The sequence below is a fragment of the Mangifera indica genome, chromosome 9, assembly GCF_011075055.1.
Source record: "Mangifera indica cultivar Alphonso chromosome 9, CATAS_Mindica_2.1, whole genome shotgun sequence".
Taxonomy (NCBI): domain Eukaryota; kingdom Viridiplantae; phylum Streptophyta; class Magnoliopsida; order Sapindales; family Anacardiaceae; genus Mangifera; species Mangifera indica.
Genome location: NC_058145.1, coordinates 2,714,798 through 2,739,203, shown reverse-complemented (window position 1 = coordinate 2,739,203; position 24,406 = coordinate 2,714,798). Strand labels below are relative to the sequence as shown.

Sequence of the window (24,406 nt, the reverse complement as noted above, 5' to 3'; positions counted from 1 at the left end):
TTGTATTTTTACGCACCCATTCACATTTTCCCGCACCCCTTCACAGTTTCATGCGTCCCTTTACACTTTCGTATATTTTCTCACCATTTCGCACATTTTCACACCCTTTCGAAAAAACACACACCCTTTTGAAAAAATGCACACCCTTTCCCTAATTTTCACACTATTTCAAAAGAACGAACACTTTTAGCACGTGTGCACAACCCACACGCACTCTCTGTATAGTTATGTTCATCATTTTCTAAATGTATGTAAATATCAACTATTACATCAGAAATTAATCTGTTTTTTATATGTAAATTTTAACAATTACGAAAAAATTAAACTTAATATGTCTGCTCTCAAAAATAAAAAATTTTCTAGTAAAAACTAATCTGAATAGGAATAAATAAGATAAAAAGTATTATTGAAATAAAAAATAAAGTTTGTTTAAAAAGATAAAACTACAGAAATTTTATCAAAAAAGATTTACACGACAAATTCTTTGCCTATTTTAATTAATTTACCCGTTCTTTAATTGATTTTACTAGATCTCAATAAGGCCAAAACACTTATTCCCACTTTAAAGATAGTGAAAACTCAAAGAATTATTTTTTAATTTTTAAGAATTTAAATATTTTTTTATAGGGTAATTTTTATTAAAAAACTTACTTAAAGTTAGAGATAAAACTATTATTTTATTAAAAAATTAAAGTTTTATCACTTTTTTCTTAGATTTAAAAATCTCGTAATTTACCCTTATTCAAAGTTTAAAAAATGATAATTTTCTCCTTAGGGTTTTTTCTTTTTTTCTCTAGTAATGATTCATTGTCTTTGGTCATCAGTTGTTCTCCTTTCTGTTTTATCTCTCCCTCTCATTTTCGATAACTAATCGATGAAAATTGTCTAAAAATCTAGACAATTTTTATCTGAAAATCTAGATAAAAGTCATTTAGAAATCTAGACGAAAATCGTTTGAAATTTGAGGTGACTTTCGTTTGGATTTCTAAATGATTTTTGTCAATCAATAGTCGGAGAGGAGAGGGAAAATGTTGGGAGAGAGAGATAAGGTTGGAAAGAGGATGATCGATAGTGGATCTTTACAAGAGAAAATAGGAAAAAACTTTAAGGGAAAATTGCCATTTTTCAAACTTTGAAGGAAAATTTTAAAGTGAAAATTGTGAGATTTTCAAATTGAGAAAGAAAAAAATGATAAAAGTTTAGTTTTTTTAATTTTTTGTTAAATAACAGTTTTACCCCAACTCTAACTAAGATTTTTAATAGAAATAGTTTCATAAATGGTATTTGAGTTTTAAAAAATTAGAAGATATGACTTTGGGCTTTCATAATACCATGGGTGGGAATAAGTCTTTTGGCCTTTTTGGAATTAAAATAATGGAGTTGTTGCGGGTCCTTTCAAAATATTTTGCCCACAGAATTGTTGGCCGTTTCGGGACCTCACAGGAGCCTTGTGGGCTGACACAATTGAATGGCCATTCTTATTATTAGAGTATATTGGTATTGTATTGTAAAAAATTTTTAATCCTAAATTAAATATAAATATTTTAAAATTAATTTAATCTGATTCAAATTAACTCAAACTATGTAACAGATGAAAATTATGTCAAAACATAATATGTAATAATATAATTTGTTCTGAAACAATATATTTTATGATATGTTATGGAATAACAAAATTTTAATAAAAAACACATAAAATAAAAACATTTTGAAACGAAACGACATTTTGTCAAAACAAAATTGCTCTATTTCAGGATAATATTAATAATTTGTTTATTGTCTCTTTATATAATTAATTGTAAAGATAAAAAACAAAATATCATAATCAATAACCCAAATAAGTTTATAATTTTAACTTTAAAATAATGTAATTTATAATCAATGAGAGTAACAATTTGTTAAATATTTAAGAAGTTTAATTTTTAAACCATATGATGAATGTTATTATCGTAAATATTAAAACTATTAACAAATATATAAATATAACATATTAAACATAATGAGCTCAAATTAGTAGTACTTATGACAGGTTAACCAAAAAAATAAATAAATTACAAATAATTTTTATGTTTTAATAAATGTTTTTAGTAGAAGATAATAAATTTCTACCAAAAGGCTATGTACAATGTTTCAAGGAGTAAAACCATTTAAGGATCAATTTAAAGTAAATATTATAATTGAGCTAAAGGAAGAACTAAAATTAAATTTTAATTAAAAAAAATCATAATACAAGAAAATGTTATAGTATTGTCTTTATTAAATATCTTATTTGTTTGTATCAGTATCAGTATCAATAATATTTTCTGTGAGCTCATTTAAATTAAAATTATTATCCTTTTAATCAACATAATGAAAAAATAGTAAAAAATAAATATGTAAATCATATTTAAAACTACAATAATAATATTTCAAAAGGCCAAAAAAAAAACTTAACTAAATAATATTATATTCTCAAAAATATATTAAATAATCTATATATTCTTAATTTATATTAATTTTAATTAAAAATAAAAAATATATTAGTATACATACATAAATATAAGTGTTAGAGGTATATTATCGTATGTTTGGGTAATTGTTTTTTTTTTATTTTAAAGGTAATAATTACAATTTTTAAGGAGATTTTATAAATTATTTATGAAGTTTAGGTGTCTTTAAAATTTTTATATTTCAATATATTGCTTAATAATTTCAAACATTATAATTATATCTCCAAATAAATAGATAGAATATAATAAATTAGGGACATAAATGTTATATTAAGCATGTTAGGACTATAAACACAGTTTTTCAAGTATATGAGGTGAATATGGTAATTTTTTTAAAATATAGAAATGTTCATTTACCCCTTAGAAAGTTTTAAAAATGACATTACACCTCTATTCATATTCCATATTATGATAGTTTAATAAAATAACATATATTCCATTTGATGGTAAAAACTAATGGTTGACTTTAATATACCAATAAAAAATTGACTTTTTTTAAACTTAAAGTGCTAGAATTTACCATTTCATCCATTCTTAATTGGGAAATAGTAATTTGGCCAATAAAAATCATTATATATATATATATATATATATATATATATATATATATATATATATATATATATATATATATAATGAGTCAATTCATCAAGAAACATACGAGGGTATAACCCAATATATTACGAGGTATCTCTTTGACTATGAAAATTTATAAATCTTAATACTACACGATTTATGACATAATAGACCATACAAATTTTAATTCAGCTTGTTGTTTATAACATGTTATGGTAAATGTATTGACACGTTAGAATGAAAAGCTAGTTTAGAATTAAAAAAGTATAGTGCTTCTCTTACATGTATAATATTTCGACAACAAAAATATACAATATAGTGATTTTTATACAAATATCAAAATAACAATAAATTTTAACTTCAAATATTAATTAGGCCAAAGGATTTATTCCCACTAAAAGTTTACACTTTTTTTAAAATTTTATTGTTAATTTTTAAAAACTTAAATATTTATCGATCTATTAAATTTTCATCATTTTAAGATTTTATTTAAAGATATTTATTTACATTTTTTACTTTAATTTTAAAAACTAATAATTTTTTTCCTAATTTAATTTCAAAAATTTACTTTTTCACCCCCAACATCTAGAGTTCTTAGAGTCTTTATATTTTAGTATTAATAGTCACCCCTCTCAAAAATCAAAATATTACACTTACACCCATAAAAAATTATTCTTTATTTTCAATGACCGTTCTTCTCGACGATCACTTTTGCGCATCGTTAACCCCACAAATGACATATTCTCTCCCTCTCTAGTGGCTTCTCGGTGTGAAAACCATTGAAGAGAGAGAGAATGTGTCATTGGAGTCAATGGCTGAGAATAATGGTCTTTAGAAAGAGGGAATGAATTTTTCAGGGTGTAAGTGTAATATTTTAAACTTTAAGGGGGTGACTGTTAGTCATAAAATATGAAAATCTTAGATGATAGGGATAAAAACATAATTTTTTAAAATTAAATTAAGAAAAAATTGTTAGTTTTCACAACTAAAGTAAGAAATACGGATAAATGATTTTTTTAAATAAAATTTTAAAATGAGGATTTTATCTATGATTAACAATAAACTTTAACAAATACATGACAGTTTGTGTTTTTCGAAACAAAAAAACTATGTGTACCCACTTTAGGTACACAAATGTGTACACATTTATATGTGTCATCATGTGATTGGATGATTTTAAATTAAGAATAAAACAATAATCAATCATATGATGACACATATGAGTATGTATACATTTGTGTACCCAAAGTGGGTACACATAGTATTATTCTTTTCGAAAACTAACGAGTGGAAATTTGAGAAAATAATAAACTGTAGATAGAAATAAGTCCCTTGGCCTACTAATTAATATACAATATTGATAAATTTAAAAAAGCTAAGTTCAAGAGAAGATTCAATTTCATTAGTCACATATGTTGTTTCCCAACTTTTCAATGTTTTCATCCTCAAGCATTTGAATATAGGAAGGGTGAAAATTGAACCCTCAATGCATGAAAATGGTTGATATGTACTTGTACATATATAAGAACAAGTTATGGTTATAATTTTGTTTGATTTGTCTTTTTTTTCTTTTTTCTTTTTCAAATTGAACCCTGAATGCATGAGAATTGTGAAAGTTTAAAAAAAATTTAATCAAAAGCATGTAACATTTGTTGATTAGCTTTATTTTTCTTAATATAATTATGGTCAAAAGACTTATTCTCACCCAAGGTTTGGTAAAATCCCGACTCATACTTAATAATTTAAAAAAATTTAAATACATATCTTTCTGTTAAAATTTACTGTTAGAGTTATGAGTGAAAAGTTATTTAGCTAAAAAATTAAAAAAATTATCTTATTTCCCTCATTTAGTTTATTTAACTAAAAAATTAAAAAAAATATCTTATTTATCTTATTTAGTTTAAAAACCTAATAATTTTTCAAAAACAAGTTTGAAAAATGATAATTTCTGTCCTTTAGTTTAAAAATATAACAATTTTCATTCGGACTGACAACTAGCCTTCTCACCAACTTTTAACCACGTTAGATGTTGACGCTCGATGACCATTTTTATTGGATGAAGATGAATCGTCTTTGTTTAATAAAGAGGAGACGAATCTTCAAATTGGACGAAGACGATTTATCTTTGTACGAAGATGACTTCGTTTTTTCTTCATCGAACAAAGATGATTTGTTTGCATCTGATAAAAATGGTCATCGAGCATCAATGTCTGATGTAGTTAAAAGTTGATGAGAAGGCCATTAGAGAAGGAGAAAAAAAACCTAAAGAGAAAATGATTACTTTTCAAATTTTGGATAAGAGAAAATTGTTAAAATTTTAAATTAAAAAAAGAAAAAAATTTAGTTTTTTTAATATTTTTAATTAAATAATATTTTTATCTTTAATTTTAATAATAAATTTTAATAGAAGAATAAATATTTAAATCTTAAAAAATTAATCAGAGAGAGTCTATCACCAAACCTTAGGCTAGAATAAGTCTTTTGACCTATAATTATTTATGAATTAAAATTGATGCCATGAGTTAACCTCTTAATTTAGGGATATTAATTAAAATAGGCAAAATTTTATCCGCTTAAACATTTTTAGGCAAATGTACAGTCATTTTACATTTATAAGCAAATTTATTTATAATTCCAAAAATACCATTTCAACCCTGTAGGTGTCATACAGGGTGCGTAGACGTGAGAATAAATGCTTGAATGCGTGTGGAGCGCGCGGGGCGCTTGCGGAGTGCACGGGGTGCGTGCAGAGTAAAATTATATGCATCATTATTTAATATAATATATAATATGCATATAATATTTAATATAATATATAAAAATAATAATAATAATTTTTAAATATATATTATATTATTATATATATTTATTATATTATTTAATTATATATATATATATATATATATATATATATATATATATATATATATATATATATATATATATGAGGGTGCGTATGCATTCTATACGCACTCACGTACTCTTCACGCACCCACACATTCTGTACGCACTCCGCACGCACTCACACACTCTATACGCACCCACGCACTCCGTGCACACCCACACACCCACACACTCTATATGCACCCGCACACACCACGCATTCTGTACGCACTTGCACCCACCCACGCACTTACGCACTTTGTACGACCCTTGACATTCCACACACATAATGGTTGAAAATGATGTAATAAGTCAGAGGGTATTTTTGAAGTTACAAAAAAATTTACTTATAAAAGTAGTACATTTGCCTAAAAACGTTTACGTGAAAATTTTTTTGTCAATTTTAATTATATCCCCTTAATTTATATATAAATTATGTATTTTATTTTATAGACGAAAATGTAATTTTTAAGTTTAGCTTGATTCAAAACGCAAAATATTTTGGTTTTGAGCAGAACAAATCGGACCGTACACGTAACATGAACACTCGGTGCAGTCGGTCACTCAGTTCCTAGCAGCGACAAAACGAACTCAGGTATCATCGTCCCGCCAAAGAGGAAAACTAGGGTTTAAGCTTTCCCTCTCTTCAAACAACCAAAAACCTCGACGCACAGACAATTAATCTCTTTCTTGCTTCGATTCGGAACCCTATAATTTTCCAAAATGAGCTTCGCGGCCTACAAAATGATGCACTGGCCAACTGGCATAACCCACTGCGGCTCGGGTTTCATCACTCACTGCCGCGCCGACTACGTGCCTCAAATTCCGTTAATTCAGACGGACGAACTTGAATCAGAGTGGCCCGCAAAGAAAGAAATCGGCCCGGTCCCGAACCTCATTGTTACTGCTGCTAACATTCTCGAAATTTATGTAGTTAGGGTACAGGAAGAGGGAAGTAAAGAGCCCAAAAATTCTGGAGAAACAAAACGCAGCATTTTAATGGATGGAGTATCCGGTGCTTCTCTCGAACTCGTTTGCCATTACAGGTTTGGAAGGAATTGCTTTGCTGTGGTTGTAATTTAATTTCAGTTTATTGTCTCATTTTTTTTATTTTTTGGTTTGTAGATTGCATGGTAATGTGGAATCAATGGCTATATTGTCAAAAGGTGGGAGTGACAATTCAAGGAGAAGAGACTCGATTATTTTGGCATTTCAAGATGCGAAAATATCAGTTTTGGAGTTTGATGATTCACTTCATGGACTTCGTATAACGTATGTATCGAATGTCCTTTTCTTGAGTGGAAGTTTTATTGTTGTTAAATTATTTGTTAAGATTATGTAGTTGAAATTTTGATGGAGGTTAATCTCCTTTTACAGCTCTATGCACTGTTTTGAGGGCCCGGAGTGGCTTCATTTGAAAAGAGGTAGAGAATCATTTGCTAGAGGCCCGGTGTTAAAGGTTGATCCTCAAGGCAGGTGTGGCAGCGTTCTTGTATACGGATTGCAAATGATAGTACTTAAGGCTGCTCAGGTCTCTTTCGTTCTATATAGTTATTCTTAAATTGTTATGACTCTGTATCACTTTGAGCTTAAATATTTCCTGATAATTCTGAGGTCACCTTGTAATACATTGGGAACATCTGGCAATCTCTTGTATTACTTTCTCTTCATTAAAACATATTTCTTTGCTTGTACCTATAGAGAAGAGAAATAAGAAAAAAAGATGGTATTTTTGTTATTGAAAACTACAAAACCAACTTATATGCAAAAAAAATATTTTTAAAAATCTCTGTTTGAAGAAGCTGTACTAAATACAATTTGCTGTAACCTTAAATGTTGTAATTAAATTAGGCTTGATAAATTTCGGTTTAGGATTTAGCTGTAGGAGTCAATGGTGGTTTGTGCACTAAATGCATATTTGTTAATATAATTGTAAACCTTTCAAAATGTCTGACAATATGATACAAGAAAGTATTCCCTCAATTATTCTCAGGTGGCAAAGCACTACTCATGTTTCCAGGACATTGATGGTTTTGTTTTGATTAGAATTTATCTGTTGATTTCTTTTATATTTTCAGCTTTTGTTTCAAAGTATTTTCTTTTTAATAATTTTAATTTTGGAATTTTGGTTTTCAGGGTGGATCTGGTTTGGTTGGAGATGAGGATGCTTTTGGTTCTGGAACTGCTGTTTCTGCCCGTATCGAGTCATCATATGTTATCAACTTGAGAGATTTAGACATGAAGCATGTGAAAGATTTTATATTTGTACATGGTTAGTGTGACTGGTTAGTTATCTTTGACTGATTGTAAAATGCTATATGAGTATAGTACAAGATATGAGCTAAATGGAGGTTTTGGCTTTTTTCTTCTTAATATGTAAGGATCCAAGGGAAATCAAAGTAGCAAGGTAAATAATAGATTAGTATGAACAACTGAGGAGACTAGCTTTTAAGTGCATTAGAGAGATTTTCTTTTGGGTTAATAGATGAAGTCCTTGGATGAGAGTACTGAAGAAATAAAACATACAAAGGAAATTTATTACTATAACATTCTTGACGAATGACCAGCAGTCATTCATGCTTGGTAAATTCCAGAAGTTGATTTCTTTTCTGTGCATGGTACAATCTTCTAGCTCTGAATGATTTCCATGGTGGTTTAGATTAGTTTGTGATGAATGTTGGTCCTATTAGATTCATAAAATATGGTTTAGATAAATTATTAAAGAAAGTAAATATTTTAACTAATTTGTTCATGCCTTAGAGCTGCTTAATTGTTGCTTGATCTCTTTCTAGATCTGGTATATTTATTTTACAGGTTATATTGAGCCTGTGATGGTCATCCTTCATGAGCGGGAGCTTACATGGGCTGGGCGTGTGTCATGGAAGCACCATACCTGCATGATTTCTGCACTAAGTATCAGCACAACTTTAAAGCAGCATCCACTTATATGGTCAGCCATGGTACATTCTGATATTAAACCTATCTGAAAGTTACAAATTCGCTCACAAAACTTTGGATATGTGTAATACTGCAATTGAAATGGTGTTAAATCAATTATAATTGCATGACTTTTTGCACACTGTTACAGTTACATCCGTAATTTGTCTATAGGTGTCCTTTAAACATATAACTGTCTTATCACCCTATTAAAATTGCCCCAGGGAAAATGATTCTAATCCATGCGACAAGGGCATAAAATACCAAGTTCTGAGATTTAGCATGTTCTTGATAATACTAAAGACATGGATGGATGCTTTATCATATAGTCCACAAATTAGCAATCTGTGTTATTGTTGTAATTTTATATGATCTCTGATGTTTAAATTCAAAGTGCGTTTTGTATCATGTCAGAATCTTCCCCATGATGCTTACAAGCTACTTGCAGTGCCATCGCCAATTGGTGGCGTTCTTGTCATTGGTGCGAATACAATTCATTATCACAGTCAGGTACACTTTTTTGGTTTTCTTTTATGGGTTCTGGATTTATGTTAGTTGTCCAGTGTTCATTCATCTTTTTTCTCTGTTATATGCTCTTATTGATTTATGCAGTCGGCCTCATGTGGATTGGCTTTGAACAATTATGCTGTTTCTGCTGATAACAGGTAATGACTCTTACCTCTTATCTTTTCTCTTCCCATGACAAACAAATTAGATTGTATTGCCTTATTAATTTATTTATCAACCGGTGGACCTTATGCATATGCAATTTTCCTTTTTTGTTTGGAAAAGGGAAATTGTAGGGAAGTAGAATCTTCCTGTTATGTAGCTTCATGTTGTTTAGTTATTAATCTGTTGATCAGGATTTCAGGGTTGTTTTATATGCAGGCATTTCAAAAGTTTAGTAGTGTTCTTCATTCCATAAATTCATTGTCTTGTTCTTTATTTTTCGGCGTGTGCATGATTGTTCTGATTGTATTTCTTGATTCATTTCAGTCAAGAGCTTCCAAGATCAAGTTTCATTGTAGAACTTGATGCTGCCAATGCCACTTGGTTGTTAAATGATGTGGCTTTGCTGTCAACAAAAACTGGGGAGCTACTACTTTTGACTCTTGTTTATGATGGGCGGTAGGGATTTGCCTTCATTTTCAATTTAAATTTTTGTTCATAATTTAAATTTCTTTGGGCAAAGGCTTATGAACTATTATTTTAGTTAGTTTGATATAACACTTTGGGGACGTTTGGTTTGGGTAATGTTTTATTACCAAAATAGAAAGATTACCTTGAAGATAGATTACTTAGAAGATTACTGGGTATAAATGATTACTATGTTTGATAAAATTTGATAGGTATAAATAATTATTGTATTTGGTTAAAGGTAATAAAAGATTACTAGTAAATTATTTTACTTAAATGCCCTTTAATATAATTATTTTTAAATATTTTTTTATCATATTAATTAAAAATAAATTTATTTTTATCTCAAAAAATTAATAAATAATAATATAATTATAATAAAATCAAGATTGTCTCGGTAATCTTTAAATACCTAAGGTGAAGATGGTAATCAGATTACCACCTATATTACCTGCTACGTCAGCATTGATAATATAAGATTACTGTAATATTTTATTACTGACAAACCAAACAAGGGAATAAAAGATAGATTACCAAAGTAATCTTCAATAACTTGAACCAAAACCCCCCCTTCGTGGCAATGCTTGTATGTTGGTCTTACATGGTGTGATATTTTCTGGAATCATGTAAAAGAGTGAAATTCAGTTTTATTCTGTTTTTTTCATTCCAAGGTAAATAAAGGGGAAGATTGCAGAGCTCTCTCCCCTATCTAGGAGGGGGATGAGGCTTTTCTCCCAAATATCTCCTTACTAGATCCACATGCATACACAAAAAAAAAAAAAAGGAAAAAACCATGAAGGCACATATAAGTAGAGAAGCTGGAAAAAATGATAAAAAAGAGGCCTCTTTTGGAGACCTATAGCTATAGCTGTCCAATCCAAAAGCTATCTGACTGGCCTTTCTTGCGGGTCCAGATTTGTAATTTGATCTTTTTTTTTTTTTCAATTACATAATTCTCCTCTCTTTTAAAATAAACTTATGTAGGTAAGTTTCATTATTTATAGCTTGCGTTGTTTGTTTCTTTTTTCTTTTGAAGGGTTGTGCAGAGGCTTGATCTTTCCAAGTCTAATCCTTCAGTACTTACTTCTGTAAGTTCCATCTGCTCTACCCTTTGTTTTTTTATTTACTTTTAGATCTGATTTTATCTGGCATGAGACAAAAGTCACTGTAATTCTTTCAGGACATCACAACAATTGGAAATTCACTATTTTTTCTGGGGAGTCGGCTGGGAGACAGTTTGCTTGTGCAATTTTCTTGTGGATCAGGAGCCTCAATGCCGTCATCAGGTTTAAAAGAAGAGGTGAGCAGAAGTCTTCAACTTCTCTTTGCTACTCAGTGATACGATTCATCTGAATAATGTATTTCTTTAACTTGTATGTTTGTTATTACCTTTTAATTTTTGTGGATTTTTAGTTGCTCGTATAGTTTATCTTTTGCTTTATTTTTTAGTACCAACTATTCAGATTTTGTATGCCTGTCTACTTGAAAAGAAATTCCATTGCATTGTTTCAAACAAAATCTTGCAGCTGACTGATTTTTTGAAACAACACTTCATTTTTCTCTTTCTATTTTTTTATTTACTTCTTTATGTTTCTATTTCAATTTTTTAAGAAGTAATTACCTAATAATTTCTGCAATGCCAAATCTTCAGTTTGGAGATGTTGATGGTGATAACTCTTCAGCAAAGCGATTGCGGAGGTCTTCTTCTGATGCCTTGCAAGATATGGTTAGTGGTGAGGAGCTTTCCTTGTATGGTTCGGCTCCAAATAACACAGAATCAGTGCAGGTTGTGTGCCTTTCTATATTCAGTTCAGGTCCATGCCCTTATTAATTTTTCTGCATTAATTTTCAACCATGAAAAACTTTTGAAATTTGGAAGGAACAAGTCCTGGGAAGGGTAGGTGAAAAAAATGTTAATAAAAATAAGACATAGTAATTTTTTTAAGACATCATAAGAGCTTCAAATGGTGGCTGTATGATCTAATTATGGAATAATGTAACACTTAATTTTTTGTTCAATACAGCAGCACCTATTTTTATAAGCCCATTGCCCTCCTTTCAAAATTTTTAAGCTGTCCCATTGTAAATCATTTTTCATTTCATGATATATTAAATCTCTGTTAACTGCATCGATATGTGTATAATTTTTGCATCATTGAGCTTAGTCAAGCCTTGTAATATATATCTCTAGTGATTTAATACACTGTAGTGATTGTCCTGGAATTCATGTTTCTAGCTGGTTTGAGAAACTGCTAGTTTTTCTTATCCAAAAAAATTCTGGTTTAAGCTTGATCTCTCAATATGGCTATTTAGTTTTCTTGTATTAGAAAGCTGGGCTGATAAGAAACCGTGCCTGCTCTCCTGTTTAAGTTTCAAACAACTTATTGCATTTATTATAGAGAGTTTATGTTTCATTTTCTTACTTCAGTTGCAGATTATGTATCATTTGCAATGTGGTTTTTGAAGTTTATCTTTTTCTTTACAAATGTTATTCTCTCCTCTTATGCTTGCAGAAAACATTTTCTTTTGCTGTGAGGGATTCATTGGTTAACATTGGACCTTTGAAGGACTTTTCATATGGCTTGAGAATGAATGCTGATGCAAGTGCAACCGGAATTTCCAAACAAAGTAATTATGAACTGGTTAGTTTTTTTATGTGCAGTCACCAATTTTTGGGATTTGCATATTCCAAGGAAAGAAACATAGAATAATGATTTAGTACATGCTTTAACTTAGCATGCTTTCTTGGTATCATTTTGCAAGCTTTGGTGCATCCATGTTCTTTTTTATGCTTAGTATCTGCTTGAACTAGGTATATGTTGGATTCATTTAGTTGGTTTATGATACAGAGGACCATTATTTCAGAGTTGAAGAATTTGGATTACTCTCTGATGCTTCTTTCATTGAGGAGGAGGTTGGTTTGGGTTCTTGGGTGCTTTAGTTTTAGTAATTGATATTGTTTTATTTTTCTCAGGTGTGCTGTTCTGGTCATGGAAAGAATGGTGCTCTCTGTGTACTTCGGCAGTCAATTCGCCCTGAAATGATTACTGAGGTTTGTGCATATCTTGGCCTTCATGACAAATGGTTTATCTGTCTTATTATGATGTATACCAGCTATAATTTTTTTTTTTTTTGTTACAAGATGTGGATAGAAAAAGTCTGAAATCTGTTTTTTTTGGAAGGATGAAGAATGGACTTGTGGACTTCTATTAGAGGAGCCATTTTACACCCATCCTTTAGTATTGAACACAACAGATAACGTATATGGGATCGTGTGCTCTGCTCGATGTTGCCAACTGTAATATCGTGGTGTTGGGGCTAGAAAGGGTTGCCATGCTTACAATAATTTCTTTATAAAGTTTAAATTTTAGCAAAAAATCCCATCTCATGGCTTCCCCGCATTTTACTATTTGGAACTTTTATTTCCTTTTGCCACTCCCTCTACTAATTTGACTTGGTGTGGTTCTGGTGTGTCACTCATTTGACAAGGGATTTAGAGTAGATGGCGCTACTTAGCCAACCCAACCTGTTGCCATTCCGATGCATGGATTGCTTAAATATGTTTTCTTCATGGAACCTATTAACCTATGTGCACATTTTTATATTTATATGTCATTACGCTAAGGTGTTCTTAGAGTTAGAGTTCTAAATGTGTGTTTGTATGCACCCAAAATCGGTTGGATAAGAGACATAACTTGCATCTGACACTGTCTTTGTATAATATAACTTCTGACTGTGCAGGTTGAGCTGCCAGGTTGCAAAGGAATTTGGACCGTTTACCACAAGAGTTCACGCAGTCATAATGCTGATTCTTCTAAAATGGCTGCCTATGATGATGAATATCATGCATATTTAATTATAAGTTTGGAGGCTCGAACAATGGTAAATTGTTTTTTCCTTTTTTTTTATCTGAAGTTGAATATCACTGTAAACTTTCTACATGAGTTATTTATAAAGCTTTATTTTCTTTTTGTTGATGCAATGTGTTATGTTGGTATTGTTTAAAGGTATAATAGGTCATTTGCAGGCCTATCTTTTTATCTTCTTATTGGCATTGAGTGATGCATCCTAGATTTATTCTTGTTATGCCAGGAATCTTTTTTTTTTTTAAAGTTCTTGGACTGGAACATTCTTGTGAACTAGCTATAATTAAATGGCTTTCAGATGTTCAAAAGGCAATCTCTGTTGAAACATGCCATAATTTGCTAGTCAGGCATTTTACTTTATTTGCATGCTATAAGCATTGGCTTCATATTATTTACAAAGTAATTACATTGGATAAGTGATTTGCTTTTTGACCTTCTATGATGAATGATTTTTTTGGATAGGATATAGAAAATGTTGTACTAGTAAGAGGAAGAGAGAATTACAAAAGTGGATCAGTGATACACTTTATAGGTCCAATCACTCCTGGGATTTGGGGGGAGGATATATGGAACTGACCAAAACTCTGTTCCTTGCTTTGTAAGACCATTTTCAGTTAATATGAGTATTTACTGTCTCATTTTAAAATGAAAGGCTGATCTGTAGGCATCCAACTATTCTAGAGTTTATTCTTTCTGTGGAGAAAACAGAAATGGAAGATCTGAAATATCACATTTCCTTTTGTTTCTTTCCCTTTTTTCGTCTTTGGTGGTGCAATTAGCATCAGAATCTGACTTTATGCAACAACAATTGTGATATTGATAGGTACTTGAAACAGCTGATCTTTTGACAGAAGTCACTGAAAGTGTGGACTATTATGTGCAAGGAAGAACAGTTGCTGCTGGGAATTTGTTCGGAAGGTGAGTATATACCTAACTACACAAAGATGTTATGATAGTTTAGGAAAATTTTCATTGTTCTTTTATTTGCTTCATATATCTGCGAGGAGATGCAACTGTTTCATATTGGCAACTCATATTTTCATAGTATTAATATAATTTCTTTTGGCTAGAGTTTTTTGAGGGGTTGCAGGGATTGATTTAACCTGTTGCTTCTCTTTTATTCTTTTTTTATTTTACCCAACATCATAATTCTAAGTTCTTGTTCCCCACCATGACTTTGCTTATTTTTACTTTTGTAAATTATTATATTTGATAATTTCGTGTAGTTTGAATAATTTTCCTAGGTTCAGTAATTTTATTCACTATTACAGTAGTTTACTTGTCTAGTGCTTCTTTGGCTGCCAACTTACAAAATCAAGTTATAAGTGGATTTATACTGAGCTGTGCTTTTTAATTTTAGTACTTCTATTACATTGCAAATGTGGTTGTTTTAGGCTAACTTATATTTTACTAAGAATAGTGCTTAATTTTATGAATATAAATTGTCAGAGAGAAAGAAAACTCAGTTATCTGCTTCTCTCTTACCTTTGTCTGCTCTTTAGGCGTCGAGTTGTTCAGGTCTTCGAACGTGGTGCTCGAATTCTAGATGGTTCTTTTATGACTCAAGATTTAAGCTTTGGAGCACAAAACTCTGAATCTAGTTCTGGTTCTGAAAATCCCACCGTGCTGTCTGTTTCAATTGCTGATCCATATGTGTTGATGAGAATGAATGATGGAACTATTCAACTACTTGTTGGAGGTATGCTCTTTCATGAGTAATCATTTACTGTTTAGTAATTTGAGTATATCACTGTTCTTAGCAGGTAAGTTTCTTGTTAAGGTTACTTGCCACAGCCGATGCATATTATAGTGGATAAAACTAGAATTTTGTATAAATCCTATGTTATTGTGAAAGTTTATCTATTCTTTGCATGGCTATGTGCATGCTAACTGAGGACAAATTGGATCTGATCAACCCAATGTTTTCTTTAATAATTCACTTTCACTATTAGTGAATTGATTAGTATGTTATAGCTGTCCTGCTTTTATTTTTATTGATACCTGATGCCTGTGAATTTTGATATCTAACCTATCTAATTACCGATTTTTTTTGTGACGCCAACTTCTTTTCACAGCTGTTGTGAAAATCATTAGTGATTAGGAAGTTATCTGTACCTTAACTCAGTTACTGTTTGTAGCAGTTTGCATAGTTTGTTGGTTTGATGTTCATGATTATATAAAATTGGAAAATTGTCTCAAACTTTTATACTTCGACATCCACTGAAAATGAAATCTTCATTCTTGATTGTCACTTGCTAATAAGTAGCCATGTGGGACACATAAACATGCTCCTATAGCTAAAGATTCATATAAGTATATATTAGGGCATATATGTATATGGTCTGCATTCAAAGGTGAGGCTTCTGCAAGCTCATTCTACTTAGTTTTTTCTTTTTCTTGTTATGGGATTAACCAGGCTATCTTGAAATTTGAATTGCAGATCCTTCTACATGCACTGTTTCTATACAGACTCCATCTACCATTGAAAATTTGAAGAAGCCAATATCTGCCTGTACTTTGTATCATGATAAAGGACCAGAACCGTGGCTCCGAAAGACAAGTACTGATGCATGGCTTTCTACTGGTGTAGGAGAGTCCATTGATGGTGCTGATGGTGGGCCACTTGATCAGGGAGATATATATTGTGTTGTTTGTTATGAGAGTGGTGACCTAGAAATATTTGATGTGCCAAATTTTATTTGTGTTTTCACTGTGGATAAATTTTTATCTGGAAGAACTCACCTTATTGATACCTATAAATGGGAGCCATCCAAAGATTCCCAGACAAATATAAACAGAAATTCTGAAGAAGTTACTGGGCAAAGCCGTAAAGAAAATATCCAGAACATGAAAGTTGTTGAGTTGGCCATGCAAAGATGGTCTGGACATCATAGCCGCCCTTTCCTTTTTGGAATATTGACTGATGGGACAATTCTTTGTTACCATGCCTACCTATATGAGGGTCCAGAGGGATCCTCTAAAATTGAGGATTCCATTTCTGTGCAGGGTTCTTCCAGTGTAGGGAATGCTAGTGCTTCCAGGCTTAGAAATTTGAGATTTGTTCGGATCCAACTGGATGCTTACACAAGGGAGGAGATGTCCAATGAAGAACCATGCCAAAGAATTACCATTTTCAAAAATATTAGTGGTCATCAAGGGTTTTTCCTTTCTGGGTCAAGACCTACTTGGTTTATGGTATTCAGAGAGCGACTTCGGGTTCATCCACAGGTGAGAAGTTAGTTATTTACTGCTATTCAAGCAAAGGAATTGTCTAGTGCAGCATATGTATAGATTTTTTTTAGTTCTTCAGTCTTACATAAGGATTTAATTTCATTTTTTCAGGTAAGATAAATATCGGTTGATTTTTTCAGTGTTTCTAAGTTTAACTTTGGAGTATGTTTTTGTTTCCTATTAAAAAAATTGTGACTTTGAGTTTGTCTTTGATTGTACATGTGATGACTGTATATAATGAAATTTATACCAAGTCCTTTTGATTTAGCTATTCTGATTCCTTTTTTCATATATATCCACTCAGGTTTTGAAATTGATTACAATTCCTGGAGTTTTTTTTTTCTGAATTTTGTGTTCTTTTCTGTTTTTGTACTTCATGACAACAAGATTAAAGGCAATGTTTGATGTTCTTCTTGCAGCTTTTTGTTGAAGATCATGTTGTCAAATTTTATTTTTTTAATCTCGAAAAAAATTTTCATTAGTGATCAGAAAGCTTAGTGTTCTTATATTATTTTGACAAGTGGGATTCTATTCCCTTTTTTGCAGCTATGTGATGGGTCTATCTTAGCCTTCACTGTTCTCCATAATGTGAATTGTAATCATGGGCTCATATATGTTACATCACAGGTCAGACTTTAGTATTTACTTCCATTATCAAGACAAGATGCTTATGCATGACTTAAAGGAGGTTTTTTGTTTCAAATTTCTAGGGTATCTTGAAGATTTGCCAGTTTCCATCTATATCAACCTATGATAACCATTGGCCAGTTCAAAAAGTGGGTCTTTTTCTTATTCTTACAATCTATACTTGTGTGCAGAATCACATTAATTTAGGATTGACAATGTTTAATGTTTCTGGTTAGATTCCATTGAAGGCTACTCCTCATCAAGTCACTTATTTCGCAGAGAAGAATTTATACCCACTAATAGTTTCAGTTCCTGTAAGTTACTTTTTATCTTCATAAATGTCATTCCCTTAAGATCTTTCCAATAATATATGTTTTCAATCTAGTGCCATTTTTTAAAATTATAATAGTAATCTTGACAAACCAATATTGTAGCCACACACAGGCACAACTCACGTCCAAACTGGTTTGTTCAATTATGTGCTTACAATCTTCCTCAGCAACATGCAAATAGGTGCCCTCAAATTGTTTTCTTGTCTTTTTAAACTAAATACATCATGATTTGCTTACAACCAGTTTTAATTGAATTGTTGTTATTAATTTAGGAGATGGGGTTTATTTGCTAAGATTATCTTGTAATTCTTAATATGTTTCTTCTTTCCATGCTGTGCTCAATATCTTTTGCAGGTTCCAAAGCCATTGAATCAAGTTCTTTCATCGCTGATTGATCAAGAAGTGGGCCATCAGACTGACAATCAAAATTTGGGTTCTGTTGAACTCCATAGAACTTACTATGTAGAGGAATTTGAGGTTCGAATTATGGAACCAGAAAGGACTGGTGGTCCTTGGCAAACAAGGGCTACAATTCCAATGCAAAGTTCTGAAAATGCTCTTACCGTGCGGATGGTCACGCTGTTTGTAAGTTCACTGTTTTTTCAATCAAAATATTGTCATTATAGACTAATAGGCTTGCCCTTTTTAGTGTTTATTGGGACAGGTGGAATGGGTTTATAGTGGATAGGATAGTATCAAAACGTAACATTTCTGAAAATTAAATTCAGATTTGATTATTTTGGGTTTCATTGATTTCTTTGGTTAGTGTTTAAGTATAAGCTCTGAGGGATCATACGGCATTTCAACCTCATATATGTTGGAATTGCATAATCAGATCTGTAACCTTTGAGGCCTTGATCCAACATTCTCAGTTTATCAATTTATGCATCCAACCGTATGGGAACCATAAAAAACTCCACAATAAATAGGGTTATTGATCCAACCTTTATAGTTCATCAATTCATATATTCGACAGTTAGGGAAACATACCATCAGTGAAAAGGGTTATTATTATCAAAGAATGACATGTGCTGGTCTCATTTAATTGGAATAACCTATTTGTCAGTGGATTTTGGTGAGTGGCTGTTTAGTAATTGACCTAATTACAAATTCATGTTGTTATTTTTGAAAATGGAAAATCATCATGAGTGAAAAAATAAATAAAAATAAAATAAAATTCAATGGATATCAGTGTAGAATGGTGGGAGTGCATCTTACTTATAATTAGAAAATCTAGATTAGAGTCTCATACGCCCTTTTTTTGTCTATTATCACAGAATACAACCACAAAAGAGAATGAAACACTTTTGGCTGTTGGGACTGCTTATGTGCAAGGGGAGGATGTTGCAGCAAGAGGACGTGTCCTTTTGTTTTCTCTAGGACGAAATGCTGATAATCTTCAGAATTTGGTACTTTTAGATTATATGTTCATTTCTACTCTTTCATTTCATTTTCACTCATGCTTTACTTCTGGTAGAGAGTTTATTGTTTTCACAACCATTTTTGTATAATTGTTAATTTCCTATAGATTTATTATTAATGCAATCATAAATCCTTTTAGTTTGCAGAAGTTTATTCAAAGGAATTGAAGGGTGCTATATCTGCTGTAGCCTCTCTTCAAGGTCGTCTGTTGATAGCTTCTGGTCCAAAAATTATTTTACACAACTGGACTGGTACTGAGTTGAATGGCATTGCCTTTTATGATGCTCCTCCGTTATATGTCGTGAGCCTAAATATTGTACGTTTTGTCTCCTTAGGTCTATATTACAGTTCAACATTTTTTGAGATCCCTCAATTTCAGAATATCCTTTTTTTATTTCGGCATGAGTTCATTGATTTAAATCTCTTTTAGTATGGTTTTACTGATACATTCATTAGCAACAATATCTTTCGATTGTATTGTAGTCATTGTGCTAGCCTTGAATTCCATAAGGGCTAAGAAAACTATATAGTGGCTGTTACTGGTATGAAAGTGCTTGATTCTTGGCAAGAGTTATGAATCTATGTGATGATGGGTTAATTATATCCCATATTAAAGAAGCAAGATGGCAAAACATAGGGACTCCTTCAAAATGCAGAATGCTGACTGTTTGCTGTCAACATTCTTCTTCTCTCTTTTTCTCTATCATTCTCACAGAAACTCGTGTGTTCTCAGAGCCAAATAGTAGGTGTGAAGCTATTTGGAATATACTTTGGCATTTGACTGTGTCATAAAAGTTAAAAAAACTCATCATTCTTGCTTAGGTACTTGTTCCAGTTAACATAGTTTGGCAAAAATGACAGGAATTATTTTAATGTTCTTGTAGTCTTGACTAATTTTTACTTACCATGTTAACTGGATTAAGATAGAGAATGCGTTATTTTCTTCATGAATTAAATGTAATGATGCTGCCCATTGGGATTTAATTTTTGGTTGTATGGAATGCAACCTGACTTTTAACTGGTTGCTTACATAATACTAAATCCTTTATGGAACTCATTTTTTTACCTCTTAAGAAATGTATATTTCTTTGTTTGATTGGATGTTTATTATGTTGCTTCAGATAGTGTGTTCTGTTTATGTTTTCATCTACTTCGCTAAAACCCTATAATCATATAATCATTATTGCAGGTAAAAAATTTTATCCTCCTTGGTGACGTTCATAAAAGCATATACTTTCTTAGTTGGAAGGAACAGGGGGCTCAACTTAACTTATTGGCCAAAGATTTTGGCTCGCTGGATTGTTTTGCAACAGAATTTTTGATAGATGGAAGTACTCTGAGTCTCATGGTTTCAGATGACCAGAAAAATGTCCAGGTAAGCCACTTCACCATGTGAGCAACATAGATGACTCATATTACTCTAGGAGGCATGGATCAAAAGAAACTAATCTATCTATTTTTTCACCGCACTTCAGCCGCATGAATTATGTCATTTCTAGAATTTTTTAACTGTTACTATATTTTGCTCAGGTTTGCTGTTCACTGTTTATTTCTGTTGTCTTCCTATTGTATACTCAGACGTCTCATCTTCAAGAATATTACACTGAAATGGCTCATTCTTACACATATATGTAATATAAGAAAGAAGCTTGATTGTATGGTTACTGCTACTTAATATAGCTCCAAGTGTCTGCAATATGTACAAAATTTTATATATGTTATAGGTATTAGAGTTATTGTGTGGAAATCTTCATTTTGAACTTCTGTGTATTCTAAGGGCTTCTGCTTAATTGTTAGACGGGTGCAGTTAATTGGAAATAATGATCTCAAGGTTGATTGTTTTATGGGGTATTGTTGGTTTTCCTATCTTTGAACTCTTTGCACGTGCTGATGCAGATTTTCTATTATGCACCAAAGATGTCTGAGAGTTGGAAGGGACAAAAGCTTCTGGCAAGGGCTGAATTTCATGTCGGTGCCCATGTCACAAAATTCTTGCGGTTGCAGATGCTTTCTACCTCATCTGGTGCTGCTTTGGGATCTGATAAAACCAATCGCTTCGCATTATTGTTTGGTACCCTGGATGGTAGCATTGGGTGTATTGCTCCTCTTGATGAACTCACTTTTCGTAGATTGCAGTCCCTACAGAAAAAGCTCGTTGATGCTGTTGCCCATGTTGCTGGTTTAAATCCAAGAGCTTTTCGCCAGTTCCGCTCAAATGGAAAGGCCCATCGGCCTGGCCCTGATAGCATAGTCGATTGTGAACTGCTTGGCCAGTAAGTTGCATCTTCCTGTATGCATAATTGCTTTTAGGGGCATAATTTTCAAATTTAAAACCTTTAGGAGAAATGACTCAATCTTATATTTCGCATGATCTCGATATCTTGGTGGCATCGACTATTTAATTTCCAATCGTTATCGTTTCATAGTTTTTCTTTATACCCTTCAGGTGGGATAACCTACTTTATTGCCTGGCTAATTGATGCAAACTATGCTTTGAATAATCATTTTATGTCTTTTTACTTGTTTGCAGTTATGAGATGCTCCCATTGGAGGAACAGCTGGAAATTGCTAACCAGATCGGAACAACTCGTTCACAAATTCTTTCAAATCTGAATGACCTTGCATTAGGAACTAGCTTCTTGTGAAAGCAGCCTCTAATGCTGATCAACCAGCATCACGAGAATCTCGCAAAAGATTTTGTAGATGATAGTTGTAACATCGGTGACCCGAATTGCCCTGCCAATTCCATGTTTGATTGAATCAACGGCAGTTAATTGACTTGTTTTATCTGTTGAAGAGGAAGAAAATCATGCTGAAATTGTTGTATCCATGGAACTAGGGCTGAGGGCTAGCCACAGATTCATATAAAGTGAAGGGCCTATAAACTATATAAATATTGTAAAGATATTAACTTTGCTGCATTATATTATTATTATTATTGTAGTTTAATAGAATTTCAACCAACGCCACCGCATGCGCCGCCTACTTATTGAAAGATCAAATCTTAAAATTACTGGTTCATTGTTTAGAGGATGTTAATCCCAGATTACATGGGCATAATTGGCTTAATTCTCATGGTCAGTAGTGTTCAGAATCTTCAGACAATTGTGGAAACATTTTCCTCGTGTTATGAGTTCCATGTATGACTTTACTTGTATCCTTAGTGAAAAACATGAATTATTTGTGTTTTCGTTTAATTCGCATTTCAAACATGTCATTCTAAATTTTTGAATCTAAAACGTATTTTTTACTACTTATTATATTATACTTATAATTTATATTTTTTTTTTCTGTTTTTGTATTTATTATCTGAATAAAATTATGTGTAAAAAATATATATACATAATATTATTTTTCAATTTTGTCGCTCAAGTTACCCTTGGGAGAGTTTTAAAGACTGTTTAGTTGGAATAGCAAAAACTGATAATGAAAATTGAAATGGGCTGGGCCTGAGGAACGTGCACGGAAAATGAATAATTGGTCCACCACCACGCCATGCACGTAAAATGATGATGACACACGTGCGCTTAGTTCATTGATAGGAGAAGGGGAGATGGATGGTGAGGAGAGAAGAGGGGAGGAGGGCAATAGCTTGAAATGTTTCTTCTTGCTTTAAGGAATGTCTTGCAAAAGTGGGACAATACTCCTTCCTTTGTAAGCCCATTTTGCTTCCACAATCATGCCTCTTTTTTTATTTATAAATAATTAATTTATAGAGTAATATTATGTATATAATTTTTATGTATAATTAATGACGTGTTATCATGAGATTAAATATTTAAAAATTAAAGATAAAATAATATCAAATCATACAATAACATATTGTTATTTATGTATAAAATTGCGTACAAAAGTTGTGTGTATAATTGTATTGTAATTTATAAAGCAAAATCCTTATTTCCAAAGGCACCCCACTCCAAGTGGCATCTTGCTTATGCACACTTCAACTTAGGTCCCCATCAAAGCTTGAGAAGCAAAATGAGTGTATGTGGCTTGAGATGAAAGAGAAAAATAGCCTTTCATTTCATTTCTTCAATTGCCTTAAAAGACTTCTTATTAATGGGGACCAAACTCCAAACTTCAAACTCTGTTTATCATATTCCACTTCACAACTTTATTGTGTGAGCAACATTATTTGTTTCCAGTTTTCAATACTTAATTAGATATTTAGATAATGTATCATCATATAATTAAGTAATTGGATATCCGCTAAATTACTTTAAACTGAGTACACATAATTTTATTGCTATTGTAAAGGATGTTACCGAATTCAACTCTCTATAAAACCGACAACTTTAGAGGAAGATTGCAAAGTTTGCAACATCTAAGCTTCATGTGTTTTCAAAGATATTGATGAAGGTTGAGTTTGTTTTCTAATTCAAAGTTGTTGTTAGGGTTGGACTCGAACCGAGCCTGTTCAAGTTCGGCTCGAACGAGGTCGAAACGAGCCAACCCTATATGAGCTCGAGCTACTCGTTAAATTTTTCAATTAAAATTTTTGATACAAAACGACATCATTTTGACCAATATATATTGAAACGACATCGTTTTAATAACGAAAAATGAGTCAAACAAAATTCAAACTAAGTTCAGGCTTGGCTTTCACGAGCTTGACGAGCTCGAGCTCAGTTATATTTAAGTCAGCTCGGCTTGAATCCAGCCCTAGTTGTTGTGTATGTTGCAAAGTCTTGAAAGTGACTCATGAGGAAAATGCAAGTGTTTTTGATTGTTTTTAAATACAACAAAACTATGTATACATATTTTTAGTATACAATATGCGTCTATAAATGATGTCTTATTATACGATTGAATAATTTTAAATAAAAAATAAAAATAATATTCAACCACATCACGACACATCATCTAAATACGCAAATTACATACAAAAAATATTTATACATAGCAT

The 24,406-nt window shown here is 31.7% G+C and overlaps 1 protein-coding gene across 2 annotated transcripts; it reads left to right on the top strand.

Annotated features, from left to right (window-relative positions):
• Positions 1–6,473: 6,473 nt before the first annotated feature.
• LOC123225750 (cleavage and polyadenylation specificity factor subunit 1) lies at positions 6,474–22,449 on the top strand. Of its 2 annotated transcripts, XM_044649908.1 has the most exons (26): positions 6,477–6,994; positions 7,074–7,220; positions 7,326–7,479; positions 8,085–8,220; positions 8,763–8,908; positions 9,300–9,395; positions 9,498–9,550; positions 9,882–10,013; positions 11,059–11,110; positions 11,203–11,322; positions 11,674–11,808; positions 12,536–12,664; positions 12,997–13,074; positions 13,764–13,904; positions 14,712–14,806; positions 15,391–15,587; positions 16,329–17,116; positions 17,666–17,746; positions 17,830–17,895; positions 17,983–18,060; positions 18,433–18,663; positions 19,356–19,487; positions 19,640–19,816; positions 20,690–20,875; positions 21,397–21,773; positions 22,031–22,449. In XM_044649908.1, exons 1-26 carry the CDS (start codon positions 6,672–6,674, stop codon positions 22,143–22,145), a joined length of 4,365 nt encoding a protein of 1,454 aa, XP_044505843.1. In that variant the 5' UTR covers positions 6,477–6,671; the 3' UTR covers positions 22,146–22,449. The 2 variants fall into 2 exon arrangements, 1 of the variants encoding a protein (XP_044505843.1); XR_006504179.1 differs by lacking the exon at positions 22,031–22,449 and having other exon boundaries at positions 6,474–6,994; positions 19,647–19,816; positions 21,397–21,595.
• The last annotated feature ends 1,957 nt before the right edge of the window (positions 22,450–24,406 follow it).

Bases quoted from the DNA above. Each gene is read 5' to 3' on its own strand.
- LOC123225750 (XM_044649908.1), top strand. From the start codon at position 6,672: ATGAGCTTCGCGGCCTACAAAATGATGCACTGGCCAACTGGCATAACC. The intron at 10,014-11,058 runs GTAGGGATTTGC...TTTCTTTTGAAG, and splicing joins ACTCTTGTTTATGATGGGCG to GGTTGTGCAGAGGCTTGATC. The intron at 14,807-15,390 runs GTGAGTATATAC...TCTGCTCTTTAG, and splicing joins GCTGGGAATTTGTTCGGAAG to GCGTCGAGTTGTTCAGGTCT.